We start from the raw sequence: 22,149 nt of genomic DNA on the forward strand, positions 1-22,149 counted from the left end.
CAATAATGATAAAAAAATCAAAGTAAAACTCCAGAAATCCTCTAGATTCATGCTTTCTGGGGCCCTAATTGACTGCAGAGGGACCCCCTGCGCCATCTGTGATTTCCAGGTCAATTAAGTCTTTACTCCGAGACCTCCTATTCCCATCGTTTTGGCATACAAGCGCATACAACACTTTTTTTGCCTTTATCCCGTTAAAATACGAGTTTATCGATTACCAAAGTGTTCTAAATTGTCGTAAAATTATCCTGCCCCTTTCGATTCTCATATCAGAGCCTTCGATAATTGTATATTGATCGAAATATGAGAGCTCGACAAATGGAAATGGCAAATGGCTACTAGGGAACCATGAGAGATGCTCGCTCTGCGGAGTTTGATCGCACTCTTGTTCCCCGTAGAGTTACCGGCGAAAGGTGGCCCTAATCATGGGAATACTTCTCGACCGGACGGCTGGGGTGCGTCGGGTAACCCGTCCCGTGTCCCAGTTTTCCGGGTGCGGGTTGGGGGTAGGCCCCACCAGCCGTAATAAAAAGGCCGGCGAGCTAGTACGGGCCGATAGACGGGATAACCGATCCGATATTTGCTGGGTTACTCGGCCGATGGATCGAGTTCCCATCCGACCTGGTCAGGAAAGCTCGCCAAACCACGCTGGAGCATTACGTCTCAGCTGGCGCCTTGCACGAATGCTCGCACCACGCGAGTGCAGGGGAGGGACCTCCACGAGGTTCCCCGCGGGCAACGGGCGGGGTCAAGCGGCCTCCCTTCGGGGAATGCGTCGCGGATGCCCCGGTCCGGCTAGCGCCACCCGGGGTTTGAACGTGCGGTCCGGAGCATTCGGGTTTTTCCAGCCCGTCTTGGGCCCTCGGGTCCCCTGTGGTGGTGGGGTCGCCGGATGTGGTGGGGAGTACAACCCCCCAGAAATGGGGGGGCCGCTAGGGGGCCTCTAGGTGCGGCCGGCTCCGGCCGTTACGAAACACTGTATGAACTAGACCTTAGCGTATACGCCAAGCTTGTTTCAGAGAGAGATAGATTTATTTACATCTTTGTTGCATGAAGTCCAATAAGCATTTGTGCGAGAAAGATGAAACGATGGGTGAATCTCCATCACTGTTCCACTCCCAATTAACCAATGCACGTGTACCGTTTGTACCGTCTAAAAGGAAAGCTTAATATCATACACAATCAGCGATAGTGCCAAACTTAATTTGTAACTTGACTGCACGATAACGAACTACATTGGCGAGCGTTCTAGTTTACTATATGTTCTAGTGGGGATCTCCCACGCTATCTAAAATCCCCTTCGTTACATAATATAAGTCTCGTTTAATGTTTGGTTATAGAAGTATTTCGCCTCCTCCTGGTTTATTGCTAAGGAAATGAAAAAAATGTTCCTTGTTCATCAATAAGTAAGTTCATGAAATAAAGTTAAGAGGTATTCGTGAATGAGTAGAATTGGAGGTTTTTTCCTAGCTCTAATCGATATTTAAGATGTCCTTTTTTACTTATACAGCTATTCCACGCATATGAAAACATGAAACGGTACTGGTATCGGTAGATAAGAAGTACTATCACATGTAATAATTAATAAACATTTATTTTACCACTTCCGTGGTTAAAGAAACAATAATACCAAAAGTGACAGTTCCCCAACGGGACACATCAACACAATAGTATTTTGGTCTTATTTTACATAATTAGCACAAATGTATGCATCATAATTACAAAACAAACATAGTTTAATAAAATTGAAATGACATGTTCTTATCGCGTGAATGAGAATTAAATATAGAATTGTGTTCGGATGTGCAATGAAGAATTAAACGTATTAATTATTTGTTAATATAGTGATAAAATTATATTTGTGTACATTATTTGTATATAATATGTAAAAATCCCTACGTAGAAAAGCTTAATTAGGCACATCTATTAGATTGTAAAATACAGTTTTTGTAAAACACGCGTGAAAAGTGTCTTTCCACGCGTATAGAACATCCGGAAAGTGGTCGGTTTCCGATCGGTGAGAACAAAACACTTGCGCATGCGCAGCTCAGGCCACCGCGATTTTTTGACCTTTGATTTTTCCTCACTTTTAGTTTCCTCCTTTAACGTTTACTGTCGAGCTAGCACGCATCGATCACAAGACGCATGGCCGATGGGATTCGCAAATTGACCACACTCTCTATAACAGCTTGTATGTCACCATTTCCTTGCGGATTTTGCAAAAAATATCGTGTGTGCTTCGGTGATAAGAAGGCATTTACCACACATATGAAGACTACAGCCTCGTGTTAGAAACTTCACATCGGTCCAGCAAATGTCTACTTTCTCGCCCAGATGCACAATATTCTATCTATCGTAAGTATACATTCATCGAGGCACTTTGTTAACAGTTAGTAATCGCAGATTACAAGGACTAAAAATTCTGTTGCGACTATTAGTATACATCAAGGCTCAATACATACTGAATACCCGCGTGGGAGGGTAACAATGAATCCATTAACGTTTCATTTTATCAAGAATGGGGACAACCATATCAAATGAAGGGCGTTTGCCTGGGTCCTCGTTCATGCAGATCCTTACGAGCTTGGCAAGGTGAGGAGAAATTCCTGGTGGAATGCTCACTCGCAGATCTTCCAGAGCAATCTATCAATGAAAGTGGACATTAGCGTTATTACGATACATATGTATGTAACTAATGTAATTACAATATGACAATAGTTGACCCAACAAGTTTGACGCGCCAGACTGAACATCGCAGATAATGACTAGCTCAGAGTTTCTTAATAAGAAATACCCTAGCGCGCGGTGTTAAGGTGAAGTGAAACACGTCGAGGAACTTGATCAACGTCGATAAAGAAGATTTTTTTAAATGTCTACGCTGCCAACGTTCGTTTTTATATTGATAACTGTATCGAATTATATTGGGTATTGTACCAAATGGCATACTCCACCTATCGTTTTCGTACAATAATTATAAAGAAATCGAAGTCAAACTTCAGAAATCCTCTGGATTCATACTTTATGGGGCCCTAATTGACTGCAGAGGGACCCCCTGCGCCATCTGTGATTTCCAGGTCAATTAAATTTTCACCCCGAGACCTTGTATTACCATCGTTTTGGCATAGAAGCGCATACAACACTTTTTTTGCCTTTATCCCGTTCAAATGCGAGTTTATCGATTACCAGAGTGTTCTAAATTGTCGTAAAATTGTCCTGACTTTTTCGATTCTCATATCAGAGCCTTCGATAATTGTATACCGATCAAAATATGAGAGCTCGACGCCATTTTGGTTCTGGTCTGGACTGAGTTAAAAAATTTGTTTGAAAAATCCAAATTTTCAATGTGTCAGGATAATTCTTATATGATCAGGAGTGACGTGTCAAAGTTTCGGACAGTTTGGTCTAATACCCTTAAAAAAAAGTGTTGTATTCGAATCAACTGATTTGAAGGGGGTTTCACTTGACCTTAAATACCTTATCTCCGGGGTACCTTATGTAACAAAAGAATAGGATACGCGTTTTTACACGCGGTACCTTATGTAACAAAAGAATGGGATACGCGTTTTTTGTGCATGCGCAAACATGTGTACTTTTTCGTCTTAGGACATTTCGAGATTCTTTTCTGTACTACTCTCAGTCCCTCCCGTTTATTGATATTCATCATCGCAGAAAGGCCAACTTTAGATTCTTAAGTACATGGGTATTCGACAGCTGCGAAGAGACATATTCGCCATGCTTGCGTTATAGGCTTTTATATGAAAACATTTAAAGTGGCGAAACTGTGAAATGGAAAGATAATTAAATTTACCTTCATTCCGCACTCCATTGGCGATAAATCGGCAAACGGAACTTCCCTTGTAGCCAGCTCCCACAGAAGTACCGCAAAGCTCCACATATCACTCGCTTCGAGATTTATATCTGCTGGGCGTTTACTGAGTGCTTCCGGAGACATCCAGGCAGGCTCGTAAATTCGTCCAACTTCTTGGAAAGAAAACTTTGAATCTGCCATATTTACTCGAGCAGTTAAATCCTCGTCAATCTGAATAAAAGAGGTTTCATGTATTTTTGAAGAGAAACTTTTTTGGCAACGGTAGCGCAAATCCGATTCATGAGAATTCAAAAGACTAGGAAGTATAACGTTTAGAGGAGGTTATTCGTTTGGATGAGAAGGGGCTGCTTTGCTTTCTCGGACGACTACCAAGGAAACATTCCCAAGTGTCCGCCCCCGATCTTATTGATTTTCATATATGTTGAAGAACACAAAAATCTAAGAGACACGTGTTTTTTTATATCTGCAATGGTCCTCATTTAAGGGGCGAAACAACCCCCTAAAGTTTGGTGATAATTCAATTTTTATAATAATTTTCGTAGAAGCAGTGGAGGGATTTCGACGAAACTTGGTATAAACGTATTCTGTATAAGGACGGTGAAAACACAATATTGTCCAGCAATGCTACACCCCCCCAAGGGGGTGAACGAATATCGCTAATTCTATTTTCGTAAAAACAGTAAACATCTAATTTTACCGTTTCACCAAGGAGATTGTATTACTAGTTGGAAACGGGTGTTGATTGCGTTATCGGATCTGTTGCGAACCTATTTTAGTCTCTTAAACTTTATTTTAAATTTATTTATAAATAATTGCATGTTATGAAAACCAACGACATTTTGAGGAATTAGTACGTTCACAAGATTTATGTACAATGAATTGGTCACGATATAACCCAATATAGCTAGTGGAAATATACCCGTATACCAACTACATTCACTGTTTACAACCGATGTGTAAATGTTTATTGGCAAAAAGCAAAAAACACGTATTTCTTCATTTTTTGTGAGCAATCATATGGCGTAAGTGGAACTTAACCACTTGCGCTAAGATTTAATTTCGGTTGCTGTGCCGCGCTCAACAATATAACATCCTATTGACGTGGTATACATGTCGCTGGCAGTTTTGGAACAAAAGCATCTCGACGTGCGTCGCACGTCTTTATAACGCAAGTAGTTAAGTAGGAGTGTTTGTTTAATAGATATTACAAAAAAATGTCGCCAGAAGGGTAGTTCACCCCCTTGGGGGGTTGTAGCATTGCTGAACAATATTATGTTTTCACCGTCCTTATACAGAATACGTTTATACCAAGTTTCGTCGAAATCCCTCCATTGCTTCTATGAAAATTATTATACAAATCGAATTTTTGCCAAACTTTGGAGGGTTGTTTCACCCCTTAAATGCGGACCATTGCAGATATAAAAAAACACGTGTCTCTTAGATTTTTGTGTTGTTCAACATGTATGAACATACAGAACACGTTTATACCAAATTTCGTCGAAATCCCTCCATTGCTTCTATGAAAATTATTATACAAATCGAATTTTTGCCAAACTTTGGGGGGTTGTTTCACCTCTTAAATGCGGACCATTGCAGATATAAAAAAACACGTGTCTCTTAGATTTTTGTGTTGTTCAACATGTATGAAAATCAATAAGATCGGGGGCGGACACTTGGGAATGTTTCCTTGTTAGTAACTGTTGCCGACTCTAGGCGGAGCGTCCAACTGGCGTGCGCGTGCGGCCGGGGTCACACACGTTTCGGCACCTAGTCCAGAGGCGTCTAGCCGTTGTGTGAGTCCTATACGTGCAAAATACGCACACATTTTTCGCCCGTTGCTAAACACCGCCCATTATGCGTCGCGTCTCCCTCATCCGAGCGAGAAAGTACGTTTTGGTTACCTCCCACCGAATTCGATGCTAATGCCATCTAGCGGTGGAAGTCTTCGTCCCCACTTTGGTGGTGAACGCCGTTAAGTAATTCCCTAAGATCTTTGCACTTAATTACGAATGACCCAGAAGAGTAAGAGAACGTACCATAACGTGTTTACTGTTGAGATGAAACCTGCATCTGTTTTGTCTCTCCAATCCATGCAAGAAAGCCATCGCTCTAGCTACGTCTAAAGCTAATCGAAGAGCTCGAGCTGTGTCAACGACTACCCCAGTTCCACCATGAAGCAATCGGTGAAGGCTACCTCGAGGCATGTATTGTGAAACCGTAACCAATTGCGGAGGCTGGTTTACGCACGCTAGGACAGGCAAAACATTAGGATGAGAGAAAATTCTGAGTTTTGGAAACTCTTCGTTGAAATCTCTAGAGGTTCTTGCAGTGCACTCTCTTAAATGTAATATCTTCACTACTACATCATTATTTTGCCATCGACCTCGCCACGTCTCTCCACTTGGACTGCTCGCTAAATGTGTATGCAAGGCCAAATCCGCCATGCTTATTCCTTTGTGTCTGGATAATGTCGCATCGCCTAAAAAGAAAAACCAAGATACATGTTCCAATAATTAATGTATAATTAGGCATAGATTATTTACCGCGGTACATTCTGCACAGTACTTACGACTTCTAGTTTTTAGACCAAGCCAACTTTGGTCCTTGAATTGGATCTTTTTTAGGTCTTGCCCAAAATCCACTGCCAAATCTATTACAAACGAAGAAACATTGATATAAATATTCTTTAAAATCACAGTCCAGCATAAGCATAACACAATACTTTATACAGTAAATCAAAAATCGTATGCAAATACCCTGCAACGTTAATTTCGAATAATGAAATTTATATATTTTAATTTTATAACTCTTTCCTTGAGTAGCGAGTAAGGCCGAGGTAATAAGTAATAAAAAAAAACTTTGTCCCNATTCAAATGCAATTCATGAAATATCTCGAAACAAGAAATATATGACTTGGACCACTTTCATAATTATGGGCACAATTGAATCATCGAATAGCGGATAGTCCACCCCCGTGGTCATGATTCTGGACTTTCTACCGGTCAATGCAGTCTCGAAGAATGATGTCTATCCGCTGACATACATAGAGAGAATTATGGACAAACTAACAAGGGAGGTTCCCCAACCCGGAAATTCAAAAAGTTTTGAAATTTGGGGATATTTAGAGTATGTCCAGGTGAGTTACAAACAATGTCTTTATTTTCTTTCTTGCGAACGAAGAGAAATACGACAAAATATTTCCAATAAAAGATCATTCTCTTTTAAAGTTTAACACATGGGGAAAACAAAAATTAAACAAGTTAAACACAATTGCAAAAGTTATTGCAAAATTTCAAATATCAATTTTTATCAGGTTGGTTTCTTCGTGAAATATTAGTATATATTGAAAATAAAACAACCTAGGCTCGATATAATTTTTTTCATTTACGACAGTCACCGTTAATTGTGGAAGTTTTACTTAACCGTTTGAGTCCCAAGCATCGCGATCGCGCTGTTCAGATTTTACGTCGAGAAAACCCAACACATTTCGAGCGTTGTGGACAACTAGCGGTGCATCACCGATTGTTGAAGTCGCGCGCTCAGATTTACTGACCCAAGTACATCTCCTTCTATTAATGTAAATAATACATCTTACAATTTAAGAAACGCTATCGGGCCGATTAGGATTCATCGACATAAAATAAATGAAGCGCTATCGCGCTGTTTGGATCTTCTCGTACTCATTTAGAGAAAGCGCGATTGCGCTGTTCGGGATTCTTCGACAGGGTTTTTCAAATACCCCCTAGGACTCAAACAGTTAAGGATAATTTTTGGAATTTCTTCTTGTAGTTTTGGTAAACCGCTCGTAGCACCTATTACGTCCCACGTAACGCTCCTTACCCGCGGAACCTATCATCCACGTAAACGAAGATCGAGAGTCCCAGGATTTTTAGAAAAGAAAAAAATCCCCGTTCTTCCTGAATTGTATATATTAACATGGGCGTACAGAACCTCTAGGAGTAATTTGCAAAATTCCCTAGCCTCGCTAGCCACTCAATCGCCACATTACAGAACAGGTGACAGCGGTGGGATTCAAATTCCATAGGATCCGATTAATTTAAGTCGGATATTCCCCCAACCTTTTACTCTCTTACCAAAATCTAGTAAGCTCATTCACAACACTCGGAAATTTCATAATTGTTATCCTTCTTGTCCAAACATTAACTTTAACAGAGTCTCTTCTTGATTAAAATTTGTAAACGATCCTTCATCCTGAAAGAGTCGCATCGACCTTCCCTCGGTAACTTAACCAGTTAATTGCGTTCGACGTGTATACACGTCGGTAACCCGTAACGTTACCGTAAATTCCGCAGTTAACGGGTTAACTTACGTTCATTCGGCAGTCCTCCACGTGTAGAATGAGCCCTACAAATTTGAAGCCGATCGGTGAAATACTTCTTGAGATATCGTGATCACCGCGAAAAGAAACTTTTTCGGAGAATTGCTGTACCTCGCCAATTTTTTAATATATCTTGACAAAAAAAAAATCATATATTAAGTTCAATAATTATACTATGAGATCACGCTCTGTTTTCGATTAAAAGTGCATTTTAGTTATGAAAAAAAAAAAATGCTTGAATTTCGCCTATAACAACTGCATACATCCCCTTAACTTAAGTCGATACTTATTTTATATATCTCCTTCAAGGAATACTCATACCATGCAATCTTTTAGCCAAAGAGCCTCGAGCTTTGTCGAGAGGAGTGTCGCCGTCCTTGTTAGCAATGGAGACCAGAGCACCAGCAGCAACCAGCTCTTCAGCAACAGCCTGATCTCCCCAGAAACAGGCATAATGCAGTGCCGTGTTTCCGTGCTCATTCGTCACATTAACGTCTGCTCGATTACGTAATAACTGCCGATTACAAAAATACAGTTAAAAAGGCATAATTATTGCTAATTAATACATAACAAGGAATGTTATTTTTACCAATTGAACGATTTCCTTATGTCCATGCGCCGAAGCAAGATGTAATGGAGTGTCATCTCCTCTATTGGTTGCATTTATGCGAGCTCCTCTGCTGACCAGTAATTCGGCTAATTTTATATGACCTTCTTTACAGCACCAGTGAAGGGGACTGAATCCATGGTCATCGCTACAGATTCACACATCAATGTATAAGATTAATTGACTTCAAAGTGAAAATTACCTAATGTTACTGTGTAGCTGTACTAAAGTGGCAATGCCAGCTTTACGTACATCATCGAAGAGGTTTTGTTTATAAAACTTTTCTCCCAACTCGATTTACCGAATAGTTTGAAACTTTAGAACGTGAATAGGGAGACTATAAGGAAGGTCCTGAAACTCATGAAATTTCAATTCTTTTCAAATTTGTTTATAGATATTTTTAAAATAGTTTATAAAAAATGAAAATTTGCGAGTTTCAGGACCTACCTTAGGGTTTCCGTATTCACGTTTTAAAGTATGAAATGATTTGAGACACCCAGTTCGTAGAAAAGTTTTATGAACGATTGAGCTCTCAGATGCCACTTTCACATCCCCTTAATATCTTCATATTCATAATCATTCGCATAATAATGTAAACATTAGCTATTATAATTGTTAATAATTATTTTATTATAAATGAATTTCACAGAGAAACGTTGTGAATAAAATCTTGAATCAGGGTTCATAAAAATTATGATTTCATTTAGAGAAAATAAAAAATTACCGATTTTTTAAATGTCTTAATTATTTAAATTAACTCCTCATTTAAAAGATTAAAATAAGTCAATATTACTAAAAAATTGTCATAATGTGTTTCCTCAATTTGAGAAGTTATAAGCCACGATCTAATAATTCCCATTTTGTACATTGTAGCGTCATCTGCAGAAGTGTTAAAAAAATGTTTCCTTTATTGTTGTACGTTCGTATGTAATAATTAAACGTACAAGCGTACGTTCAATCATATTATTCGTACGTCCAATTATATAATAATTGCCTAGTTGGTGCAATCAAAAAGCATCTTACTTCGTTATTTTAATTAATGAATTTAAAAAAGGAATTCGTGAATTTAAAAAAGGAAAATCAGTTCATTAAGATTAATGATTTTAATCGTGATTTAAATCAGCTCAACCCTGTCTTGAATTATGTATTAAATACTTGTAATGCATACTTGTAAATTTACAACTATATGTCAAAAAATGAAGTGAAAGATTACATGTGTAATTCTACACATTCCTTTGCAAACATAACGATCAAAAGATAATGATATGCAAACACATGATACACAGTAAAGATAATGCAACCTTTGATAAACATGCATAAGACTGTAGTTTTGTGCTATTAAGCTTAATTACTTTTCATTAACAAGAAGCGAATACAAGAACTGGAATTTGAATATCAATTTTCTTTTTTTGTTATTTATTTAAGTAGGCCTTCGTTCCCTACAGAAATTCTAAAGAAATTTCATTCAATGAGCCTCGGTTTGCGAGATATTAAATGAAAAAAAATTTGAAACAAAGAGTGTATATTACTTTGGAAACAAGTGTTACACAATTAGTAGTGTAGTTTAGTTGACGAAACAAACATCTGTCTGCTGTAAATACGGGTTTGAATTTCAGATATTTTTTCAGATTCTATTTCTTTCTTTTTTTTTACGATAATTATCATCTCACGCACTGGCGATGTTCAGACGAATAGAGCACAGTTTCCTGCGATGAATAACACTTTATATTTATTAACTTTTTTGTTTTCTAAAAGGGGAAACGTTTTTAATTTTCCCCTGGTGTTTTGTCTATGTAACAAAATAAAATCCCAATGTAATTGTTTAATTCAGAGTATATAGATTAGTAGCTAATGGAGAAGTTAAAGGAAAATAAAATTTGAAAAAAAAATCAAAATGTCAAGAATCAAACCCAAATCTGCAGAGGACAGTCGCTCGTTTTGCTAACTGAACCATGCTACTAAATTTGTAACACCAGTTTCCGAATTAGTATACATACCATCGCAAATTTTTTCGTTGAACATTTTGTAAATCAAGGCGCACTGAACGAAACCCCTTTAGAATTTTGTAAAGAGAGCTGAGGCCTACATAATAAAAAATTATTCAAATTCAGGTCCTACTTCTCGTGTCTCCTAAATAGACATGTCAGATACCATAGTGGGATTCCACATAGACTATTTCAACTGATCCAAACAACTCGGAAACTTACGGAATTTAATTGACATTAATGTTTATAAACTCAAGTGCTGCGAAATTCAAATGGAAGCGGAAAGTGCCATTTTAGACTCAAAGATGAACCTTGTTTAAAATTTCCAAGAGACGCTGGAAATTCATGGAAAAGGAAAAGTCTATACAATTATTATAATTCCCTGATTATTAAAAAATTGAACATCTGATCATAATAAACTCGTTCAACGTAATCATTATAGAATCGACGATGGAAAAATCAACCCGAGGAAAAATAAAGGTCTTTTTGGAAACGAAGTTACTACCAAAAGAGCATAGTTTAATACCCTTGATTCATGTCGTGTTCCGTGTCATCCAACCAAATGCGAATAATAAACTCGTTCAACATAATCATTATAGAATCGACGATGGGAAAATCAATCCGAGGAAAAATAAAGGTCTTTTTGGAAACGAAGTTACTACCAAAAGAGCATAGTTTAATACCCTTGATTCATGTCGTGCTCCGTGTCATCCAACCAAACGCGAATCTGCATAGCGTTTCCTTCGCGACACCATTGGAATATATCCTCCATTTTGGCTGACGAATTTTACAAGGTTTATAAACAGAGCGCCCAAGTGTCGTCACAATCCAAAACGACTAATCGTCATCCGCTAAATATAGTCATGCTTCCGTTAAACACTAAATTCAACAGCCTGCATCGTTGTCACTCGACCAGTGGTACACCAAAATGGTTACACATTTACGATCACCTTTTAATTCATGGAAACACTTGTCAGTCCCGCGCACGTAAAAGTCCTGTGCAATTTTCAGTGTCACCCACGATATATTTGATCACTACCTTGCCCGTATTTGTTCATCGGACTCCAGAATCAATCTACCCATAGACAAGAGATACTTATAGACTGGCGACTCCGCTACCCCCAAATTATACCAGTAGTTCTGGACTAAACCGTCGTAGCGCTTGTGAGCCCTACATCATTTTGCGCGGAGTATTCAAAACTTTGTATTTTTCTAAATTACATTATTTTTTACGTATATAAAAGAACTGTAATTGAAAATTATCATTTATTGCTTCTATTCTGGTTTGTAGGAAATGTTTGGTGAACACTAATGTTTGTCACAAACTCTGCGGTTTTTATCAGTGTAGCGGATCGGTAAGAAGAATAGTTCTTCCGATTGCTTCAATTCAAGCTCGGAATCCCTATATGAAGAATCATTAATAATATGGATAGTTCATATGCATACTACATAAATATATAATATGTAACAGAAGTAGTAGTCACGGTTTATTCAGCGCTATCCTTGTTGATAAAGGAGTCGAAAAGCTCTGTACTATTTTTTTCCTACAGTGCATAAATTTTCTGTAATAACTAATTGAAGTATAGCCAATCAATCCCCAGTGAACACTGTTATATAACTGTTGGGTAAATGTTACATTGTCGAAACTAACATGTTCTGTAGCATAAAAGTAACCTGGAAGTTAGTTAGTTATTATTTCCCACTCAGTAAGGTAACATGTTATATTACTGTTATAATTTCAGTTACCTTAAAATAATGTTAATTTTTCATACATTTAATAAAAAAAATGACGCAATTTTATCCAAAGTTATATAATTTTTTGATTTTTAATTATTTTGTTGGTACTTGACAATAGTTAGATATTAAATGACAAATCAGACTTTCTGTATAGTAAAATCATGCATTACATTTCGCACTACTTACCTTTAATTATTGTACTCCATAATTATCTAAGGATAGTTATCTATGAAGAAAAAAATGTGTAGTGCACCTAGTAGTGGGGATGACTTGAAGGATATCTCGAGCCGAACTCTATGGTGAGCGTTCCAGATTACTATATATTTCAGGGGGTAGGAACGAAAAAATTCTCATGCCTGAATTTGATGCGGAACGGGAATCTTGTCTAGAGTTCTAAATCCAGTAAGTTACGTCAGAAACGAAGAGAAATTCCCGGTAACTTATCGGTCATTTCTCCAAAGCCTTTTTTATCGAGAAATTATGAGAATTTGAATTTTTCAACAGAGCGAACGAGAGATTTCGATTAGCTATAGAGAAACATCGTAGAGAGGAATTTCCGTTGTACGTTCTCCGTAGCCAATCAAAACCTCCCATTCGCTTCGTCGCAGAATGAAACATCAGTTCGTTTGAAACAAATCGCATGGAATTTTCCGTGAAGTTGTACATACGTGAATATTTTTAGCTGGAGGTAAATACGACCCTATAATCAATATTTTCTAATAGTAATTATTACTCTTTAGCTTGAACTTTCATGTTGATTGAAAAAAAAAGTTATTTAAACGAAGAAACCTAAAATATAAATAACAAAATTAACGTTCTCTTAAATTCTCAACGTTCCCGGTAACTTACGGTATGTTTCACAGTTACCTTCTCCAATTTAATGTTACCGAGAATTTTTGAACTCTAATCATGTCCATGGAAGTGCGGAACTGTTTCGATGCATGGCCGCTAGGTGGCAGCGGTTCGCGAATAGCGGCGAAACCCCGGATATGGGCACTCTTTGCTACTCTCTGCTGTTACTCTTTGGTTAAGACTGGTTGAGACAAAATTTGGGAACCGGTATTGAAAGTTTCAAAATATGATTCGATCGCGAGATGATCCATTATGGTCTAATATCGCAATTCGAATGGTGATGAATACGGTTTCGCACCCAATAGAATATGCCAAAGTACTAATACAGGTAAACTTATGTATACCGAGTTAAAACGTCGAGGTTAGCTGTGTGAAATGAACTGACTTCTGACCTTTTTTCACTTTTTCAGATTGGACACGAACCTATTCCACCAAGACCAACTGTCAGGTTGTTCGGTCAGCCTGCATTGAGTTTGCCAAATATCTTTTCATATGGTAAGTTGCACTTTAAGTAAATAAAGTATATACCAATTGACCTTTGACACCGAAGCTGGTCTAATCATAGAAACTAGTCCTACTAACAAATCAAGATTGGCTGACCCATATAGAATTGTTGCTGCGAGTCTGTAGTTTACTTACTTTTCATTTCCGATCAGTTATTGCATTTCCAGTAATTAACATTAACTTTTATAAGATAGAGTAGAATTTTTTAAATCATTAATATTTTGATTATAAATTTATATTATAATGTGATATTTCTGATGCTTTAAGTTTTCTTTGCTTTGTTAATTGATCACTTTATATCATTGTTCATACAAAGGAAGGAAAATAGATATTTTGTATAAATGATGTATTAAAAATAAATAAATAGGAAAGCAATACATTTGAAATAACATGTTTAAGTTTGTCAACATGTTAAGATTTTTGTAATTTATGTTCCAAATTTTCTTGGTAACAAAGATTATATATAAAATGTTTCGTAATATTACCTGTGTTCATATTTAATATAAAGTAATGCTTACCTTTTATTCACACTATGCGGTCTGTCAAGATATTCCGATATAATCCATCTAGGGACACTGGTTCCATAATGGATTGATGTCCTTTCGCATCCGATACCTGAAATGAACATTTTTGATTATTTTATTAATGATTTCAAAAATGTAGCTTCTTAATGTGCCGTGTAAAATATTCATTTTTTTATTCATTACCCTTGCTATTGGATATTTTCCATTTATAATAAATTTATTGGTTTGCAGTCAAATATATTAAAAGTGTTGATGGATTTACGGGATGTTATCGAGGCTTTGCTCCAAAACTCTGCTCTTATACCCTTAGTGCAGTTGCCGTTGAAAAGACTAGGGAGTGCTTCACATTTACAAATGTACCTGATAGTCAGGTAGATGATGAGGATGATGAGAATTTACCCAAAAATGAAAGGTATTATACCCATATGGTATGGTGAATTCAAATTTAGGAATGTCTATGCTTAATATAAAAAGTAAATTTTGTTAGATTCACATTAGTGGCTGTTCAATAACAACGTATTTTTCTGTGTTTGCAGGAGATGGAGATGTATTAAAGAATTTTTAAAAGAATTTTTTAGTAGAATCGTAGGCATAATTGTTAGTCATCCTCTCGATGTCATAACATTGCGCATGATGGCACAATTTGTAGGGGGTGAAACAAAATACACGTATGTCATTTATTTTAGTATGTACTATTTATTCAGTCATGATAAATGAATGGTATTTTTTAATATTATTTCTGTATTTACAGTGGCATATTTAAGTCGTTCATTCAAATTTATAAGGACAATGGTATCGTAGGATATTATGCTGGATTGGTACCTCGTCTAATTGCCACTGCCTCCACTATGGTGCTGGTTGCTACCTCCTCGTATGCAATCAATAAGTATATTATCCGGGATCGTGAGCTAAGAGCTTATACCACCTCTACTATGACAGTAAGTAACTTTTTACTAAGGGGACGAAAATATGTTTTGTAATCGTATGACTGTATTAATATGCTATATTTACTATTTTAAAAAGTAAATGCAAGAAACGACTCGAAATTGTAATATTTGAATATTCAAATCAGATTATTAAGGTGAATTGATAATGGCCTTTGGAGCGGTAAAATGTTTATAAAACTTTTTTCTGAACTGGATGTACTAAATCATTTAAAACTTTAGCCTGTGATTATGGAGATCCTATAAGGGTCTTGAAAATCATGAAATTTCAAAGCAAAAAAAATTTTTATTTATCTCAGACAGCACTGAATATTACTTAATATTCGGAGGATATGGAACAATGTTTGAAAATATTGTGAATGTCTATTAGTTCCCACCTACTTAGGTACATGGGAAATCTGGCATACCTGATGAGTCACCCTATATTAACAAAATATTGGTAAATAGATATTTATAAATCAATATTTGTGGAATATTAGAAAACGGATGTCTGAAAAATAATATCAATAAAAAAACTAAACAACGTAAGGTAGAAAAGTTTGGTTCCTTTAGTAATACATGTTTCAGTGATAAATAATGAGTCTAGTTGGATTTAATATATTTGCCCCAAAATATATATAATTCATTATTGGCCCATAGAAAGTATATCTCTTGACTGACGTTATGAGAATTCGTGACAGGATCATCTGAAATATAAAAATTTTGTAATAAAAAAAAGAAACACCGATTTCAAAAAAGGCACTACAATGTAAAAAATAATTATGCACAAACTACTTATCTACTAAATGCGGTAGATTTATAAGGATTTATTGCTTTGCAAGTTTGAAGTCGAAATGAAGTGTATTTATAGGATATTTAATGCTATTTGGGACGAACTCATTTTTAATATTTTGCACCTCTTAAAAGCTTAGAATCGAAGACAAAGACATTCAGATCGCTGATATAATAATGTAGAAAGCTATAGTAATTAAACATTACAGATTCATGTGGGAAATATCGAGTGAGAAATATGTGTCGTGAAATTTTTGGATATCCAGTAAGCAACACGTGCTCTGTAAATGTTCCTATAACAAAAATTTAGTTGCTGCTAAATGTGACAGTACTGTTGGTCAATTAGAATATTAAAAATCCCGAATCCAAGGGATTTCTTGATTTCTTTTACTTTACTCTCTTTATCAAGAAACGGTAGGCAGTTACAGTACGTAACCAAGTATACTCCTAGCATATGATCATTTTGGTGCTCGACAAATAAAATATTGTTTTCAAGTTTAGTTTCTAATTTTTTTATTTGTTTCGATATAGTTTTTAATATTTGTCTTCAGTTTGAGGAAACAGAAAATCTTGTACATACAACATACGTGAAACCAAATGTACTGTGACATTTGGCAAAAAGATTTTAGCTGAGACTTTAATAGAATGAATGTTCTAATATATTTGGCAAAAATAGTTGATTTGAACTTTCATGGGAAGGGAGCAATTTGAGCTATTTTTGCAATTATTTGAATAAAGATAAATGTATTTGGCTAAGTTTTTGTACACCGAAGGTGTTTTGAGGGTAAACATTTTACTGAAATGACCCACTGAGTGTTTCATGACGTATAATTTTTAATATAGAGTGTAACAGACCTCAACATAAATATAAATATCGGTGACGTAGCACGCCAGTTCATATATCCACTCGAATATCCAAAATGACGTTACCGTCGAAACGGGTATTGATGAATTTTATTTTATCGACTCCGATTAAATTTCTCGTCGCCTTTCATATCACCTTAAGTATTGGTGTAATACTACCATTTAATAGAATAGAATATAATTCGACAGCTGGCAATATAAAAAAGAACGTCGGTAAAAAAAAAAGGTATTTAGAAAAACCTTTTTTTTACCGACGTCGATCAAGTACCTTGACGTGTTTACCGTCACCTTAATGTTTTGGTTGTAATTAGTAAACTGTATGAAACATAAGCTTTTCAGGTATTCTTATTTTGCGCGGCATAATATTGGGAACTTGAAAAAATATTGACACATTTCAACCCATGCTGGAATTTTTGTTTAGTCCGTTTGATATTTTGCTTATAGTAAGAACCAAAATCATGAAATAATTCCAAATATTATATGTTGGTGCACAATTATAATGTACATTGAAATACCAGAACGTGAATTACCAGTGACCAATGCAGCCTGAAAAATAATTTACATAGCTCAGCGCGAAATATTTTAAATACATTTTTAAGGGCAACATGTTTAAGGATGGGAAAATCATTTATTCAGTTACTAAAAAATATATTAATAGTTGTTTTATTGCAGAAAAATCACTTAAGAATTAACATTATTTTTTCAGTTCCTGGCAACGACTGTTACGTATCCATTCTTGGTCGTGTCACATTGTATGGCTGTAAATAACTGCGGGTAAGTCAAATGTAGGTTTTATACTATTTCAATTGTCCTCAAACTCATTCATGATTGGGGATAATTTTGTTGTACAATTCGGGGTAGTTATGTTTTTCATTTGAATATAACATCGGTCGGTTTCAGTTGGGAATTATGAAATTATAATGATTTATAATATTAGCTCATCTTGCTATTTAACTTATTTCTGGATCAATATTACATTCTTTAACCGTAAGTTTTATGTATTAACCTATTGCTCGATAATGTTTTTAATTACAAAATGTTACATTTTACTCTTATCTCTTATGTCTATCACCAAGTCACACACACAGCTACTTTCAATTTAGAATATATTACAACCCCTTACAAGAAGAGATCGCACCAATTGGCTCAGGGATTTTATAGAACTTTACACGGATTAATCTGAAGCTAAGATAAGACACTTATCCAAGCGTTCGTTCGAATGAGGCTAATTTTGCAAGTTATTAAGGGCGCTCACTACTCCAGCGATTTTGCAGGGCCTCACGGGGACAACGATTCCGAACGTATTTCTAAACCGATCGAGCTTAAGGTGATGTGAAACCCCCTTCAAATCAGTCGATTCGAATACAACACTTTTTCTTAAGGGTATTAAACCAAACTGTCCGAAACTTTGATACATCACTTCTGATCATCTAAGAATTGTCCTGACACAATAAAAATTTGGATTTTTGGAAAAAATTTTTTAACTTAGCCCAGACCAGAACTCAAATGGCGTCAGGCTCTCATATTTCTATCGATATACAATTATCAAAGGCTCTAATATGAGAAACGAAAGGGTCAGGACAATTTTACGACAATTTAGAACACTCTGGAAATCGATAAACTCGCATTTGAACGGGATAAAGGCAAAAAAAGTGTTGTATGCGCTTCTATACTAAAACGATGGTAATACGAGGTCTTGGAGTGAAAATTTAATTGACCTGGAAATCACAAATGGCGCAGGGGGTCCCTCTGCAGTCAATTAGGGCCACAGAAAGCATGAATCCAGAGGATTTCTGGAGTTTTACTTCGATTTCTTTATAATTATTATACGAAAACGACAGGTGGAGTATGCCATTTGGGACAATATCCAATATAATTCGATACAGCTGTCAATGTAAAAACGAACGTCGGCAACGTAGGAATTTAGAAAAATCTTCTTTTAACGAGTGCTCATATCGAAGATGAAATGTTGACCCGTGTTTATATGGGAGCGATTTTCGGTAAGTGGTCATTTTCATATAAAAAAGTGCAACGACATAATTTCAATGCCCTTTTACCTAGGAAGGAGGTGCTTGATCGAAAATCGCTCCCACATAAACACACGTCAACGTTTTATCTTTAAAACGAGCACTCGTTGAGGTCAATCGGTTGAGAAATACGCTCAAAATCGTTGTCCCCGTGGAGCACCTTTTTCAGGATTTTCGAGTTTCTCGCGAGGAATTTGGGCATTCCTTAGCAACCGTTGCGTGCGGCCGGGAGTCACACACGTTTCGGCGCCTAGTCCAGAGGCGTCTAGCCGTTGTGTGAGTCCTATACGTGCAAAATACGCACACATTTTTCGCCCGTTGCTAAACACCGCCCATTATGCGTCGCGTCTTCCTCATCCGAGCGAAAAAGTACGTTTTGGTTACCTCCCACCGAATTCGATGCTAATGCCATCTAGCGGTGGAAGTCATCGTCCCCACTTTGGTGGTGAACGCCGTTAATCTCCATTGTGTGAGTCCTGTACGTGCAAAATACACACAAATTTTTCGCCCGTTGCTAAACACCGCCCATTATGCGTCGCGTCTCCCTCATTCGAGCGAGAAAGTACGTTTTGGTTACCTCCCACCGAATTCGATGCTAATACCATCTAGCGGTGGAAGTCTTCGTCCCCACTTTGGCGGTGAACGCCGTTAACCAAAGAAAGTAACAATGTTGGCCTTGTGACGCGTGCGCCAAAATGCCACGTCACACACATTATCCGTTAAAGAAATAATGCATTATTTTTACATTGAATTTTTTGCAACCCTGGGTACCTATAGTTTGAAGAAAAGTTTCATAAACGACTGATTCCTCATGTATCACATTCACCCCACTTTAACTATTTGACTGTCCGTCTTGAAACGATTTATGTGATCTATAGATGCGCGATTGTCTAAACGTTCAATCTGATTGGTGTTTGGAACACTTCTATCACGCATACTGTGCACTTTGAATGCATGTTGTACTTTTCTACTTCATTTTGTGTCGGGAATTACGTCTGGTATTTTTTGGACCTTCATTCTAGAATACCCTATGTACATAGGCAATATGTTATGTAATCATATAATATAATTTGTATCATTCTTGCTCATAAGGTTAGCGGCCGGTCTTCCCCCACAGATGCCAATTTATGAAAATTGGTTGGAGTGCTGGAGCCATCTTTCCTCGAGGAACCAGCTGAAGCGTGGTAGCAGTCTATTATGGCGTTATTATACTGGGCCAATACCGATTGATAAAGGCAGCATGCTGCGTATGCAATGATCGACGTTGCTCAATTATGGGAGCAAGTAGATACTAATGAAATACTTTAAAACACTCAGGAATTTATTGTATCATAATACCAGACTCGCATTGTACAGGGTCTCCCTGATTGTACGACATTGTTTTCAAATGGAAGTATACAACGTTCTTCATGAAACGTTAGGAAATTAATAAATTAATTTATTTATTAATTTATCTGTATCGAATACATTAAAATCATCAAAATAAGGGCTTACGATACGGAGCCGTGGATAATTAAGGTATATGGATAGGTGCCATATCATCACATTACATTTTCTACGATTCCATTCTTTTTTTTTTTTCCCTTCAATAAGGTATGTTGTCAGACGTGTCGCACTTTTCAATCTCAGATATACTACAATGCTACCGCACCAATTTAATAACAATAGCTTATGTGCTAGTAATAAGCATAAAGTTTACACAACCATACTTTTTGATTAATTGAACTTAATATACTTTGTTGTTAAAATTGATGCAATGTTTTTAACGTTGCTTTTTCATTATTCTAGTGTTTCACGGAGAACATTGTTTCATTATCTTGATTCGCGAAATTTGGAATATCCAATATTAACCCCTTGCTGTAGTTTGGCGAGCCTAACTCATGATACCAATTTTGAGCCGAACATATATATCACAAGTCCTATTCGTGATAACAATTTCGGACCAAACATTTACATTACGAGTCCGACTCGTAGTGAGAGTTTTCAATGGAACAAATGTTTCCGTTCTGTGAGTATCTTTCCCCCATGGACGTACACTGGGAGACATCAATGCCCTCCCATCCAGCACAGGCGATGTCGTATCTGTAAGGGAGGCGCATTCATGTCCGCCATTGTACAATATATGGACCGCTCCCTCCTTATACTTGTACAATATATGGACCGCTCCCTCCTTATACTTGAACAAGGAGGTGACTGGGTCTAACAGAACGGTGAGAGAACAAAGAACTGCCGCGACCGGGCCTATGCTTGTTCATGCAACAGGAGTGCGCAGTGAAATAATTTGCGTATGTGTGTATTGCTGTCAACCAACTGTCAAGTACTTACTACGCATTCGATCAGCGCAGACAAACGGAGATCCGATCACGACAGTTCTCGTTCTCTCACCGTTCTGTCAGCGGCACACAATGAGCGGGCCATATATTATATATGTATATGTTCATGCTTTCCCCGCCATTTTGGTTCGATTTTCGAGCGTGTCCGCGAATTACTTCGGCCCGTTCGGTAAATATCGTCCCCCTTCCGGTTTAGCCCGAACTTTGCTGAGCTAACTTGTACGGTAATGGGTTCATATCTTTATAGGTAGGGTGTATATTTATTAGAAGAGCCGAAACTTCTTAAGAATGACTCCTCAAGATAATTTTTATTTCGATTTCATTTGATTAAATTTCATCGAGAGACTTTCCAATAGATTTAATTTGCAAAATTATATGAATTGTAACACTTTTAAAGTTGTAATATATGACTGAAGATGCATTGTAGATCTAGGATTAACATTAATTACTGTGGATATTTAATTGCCTTATCAGCCTTTGCTTGTAATCTTAAATCCCTTTGTAAACACACTGCCAAATTGGTCGTTAAAAGAATATTAGTTAATATGGGAACTGATAAGCTGATATGAATATTAATAATGTTTAATTATTTAAATGTATTAAGTGGAATTAAAACATGGATGGTCGAAAAGCTGAAAAATGTTATTACCTTTGTATCGTCGCGAACTAATATATTTAGAACTTAAGACTACTAATTGCGGGTTATAACGAACGGTGATTGTGAACTATAATTCAAACATGAATGTATGTCGTTTATTTTCTGTTGGCCTCGATTTTAGGATTAGGGCGACATCTGCAGGCTGAGCAATCAACAGGCGTACAATATGCTCGGT

General features: G+C 36.8%; 2 protein-coding genes across 3 annotated transcripts; one reads left to right on the forward strand and one right to left on the reverse strand.

Annotated features, from left to right (window-relative positions):
- Positions 1-1,575: 1,575 nt before the first annotated feature.
- Positions 1,576-11,833, reverse strand: LOC105696171 (integrin-linked protein kinase homolog pat-4). 2 transcript variants are annotated; one of them, XM_012418408.2, is made up of 7 exons: positions 11,444-11,833; positions 8,758-8,923; positions 8,490-8,682; positions 6,399-6,479; positions 5,866-6,308; positions 3,809-4,039; positions 1,576-2,643 (listed from the first exon to the last, which is right to left on the reverse strand). In XM_012418408.2, the coding sequence occupies exons 1-7, from the start codon at positions 11,530-11,532 to the stop codon at positions 2,497-2,499; spliced, it is 1,350 nt and encodes a 449-aa protein (XP_012273831.1). In that variant the 5' UTR covers positions 11,533-11,833; the 3' UTR covers positions 1,576-2,496. The 2 variants fall into 2 exon arrangements, with proteins under 2 accessions (XP_012273831.1, XP_012273833.1); XM_012418410.2 differs by lacking the exon at positions 11,444-11,833 and adding an exon at positions 11,287-11,394.
- Positions 11,834-13,511: 1,678 nt separating this feature from the next.
- Positions 13,512-21,947, forward strand: LOC105696172 (mitochondrial carrier homolog 2). Its single transcript, XM_012418411.2, has 7 exons — positions 13,512-13,677; positions 13,760-13,844; positions 14,609-14,789; positions 14,914-15,045; positions 15,129-15,315; positions 17,663-17,730; positions 20,076-21,947. The coding sequence occupies exons 1-7, from the start codon at positions 13,576-13,578 to the stop codon at positions 20,239-20,241; spliced, it is 921 nt and encodes a 306-aa protein (XP_012273834.1). The 5' UTR covers positions 13,512-13,575; the 3' UTR covers positions 20,242-21,947.
- Positions 21,948-22,149: the final 202 nt, after the last annotated feature.

This window comes from Orussus abietinus, unplaced genomic scaffold (assembly GCF_000612105.2).
Source record: "Orussus abietinus isolate OABI.00-Male unplaced genomic scaffold, Oabi_2.0 scaffold136, whole genome shotgun sequence".
Taxonomy (NCBI): Eukaryota; Metazoa; Arthropoda; class Insecta; order Hymenoptera; family Orussidae; genus Orussus; species Orussus abietinus.

Coding starts and splice junctions, on each gene's coding strand:
- LOC105696171 (XM_012418408.2), bottom strand. CDS start 11,532: ATGGAGGATATATTCCAATGGTGTCGCGAAGGAAACGCTATGCAGATT. Junction 8,683..8,757: donor ATAAGGAAATCGTTCAATTG/GTAAAAATAACA, acceptor TGTAATCGGCAG/TTATTACGTAATCGAGCAGA. Junction 2,644..3,808: donor CAATGGAGTGCGGAATGAAG/GTAAATTTAATT, acceptor TTTCATTGATAG/ATTGCTCTGGAAGATCTGCG.
- LOC105696172 (XM_012418411.2), top strand. CDS start 13,576: ATGATTCGATCGCGAGATGATCCATTATGGTCTAATATCGCAATTCGA. Junction 13,678..13,759: donor ATGCCAAAGTACTAATACAG/GTAAACTTATGT, acceptor TCACTTTTTCAG/ATTGGACACGAACCTATTCC. Junction 17,731..20,075: donor ATGGCTGTAAATAACTGCGG/GTAAGTCAAATG, acceptor CTTGCTCATAAG/GTTAGCGGCCGGTCTTCCCC.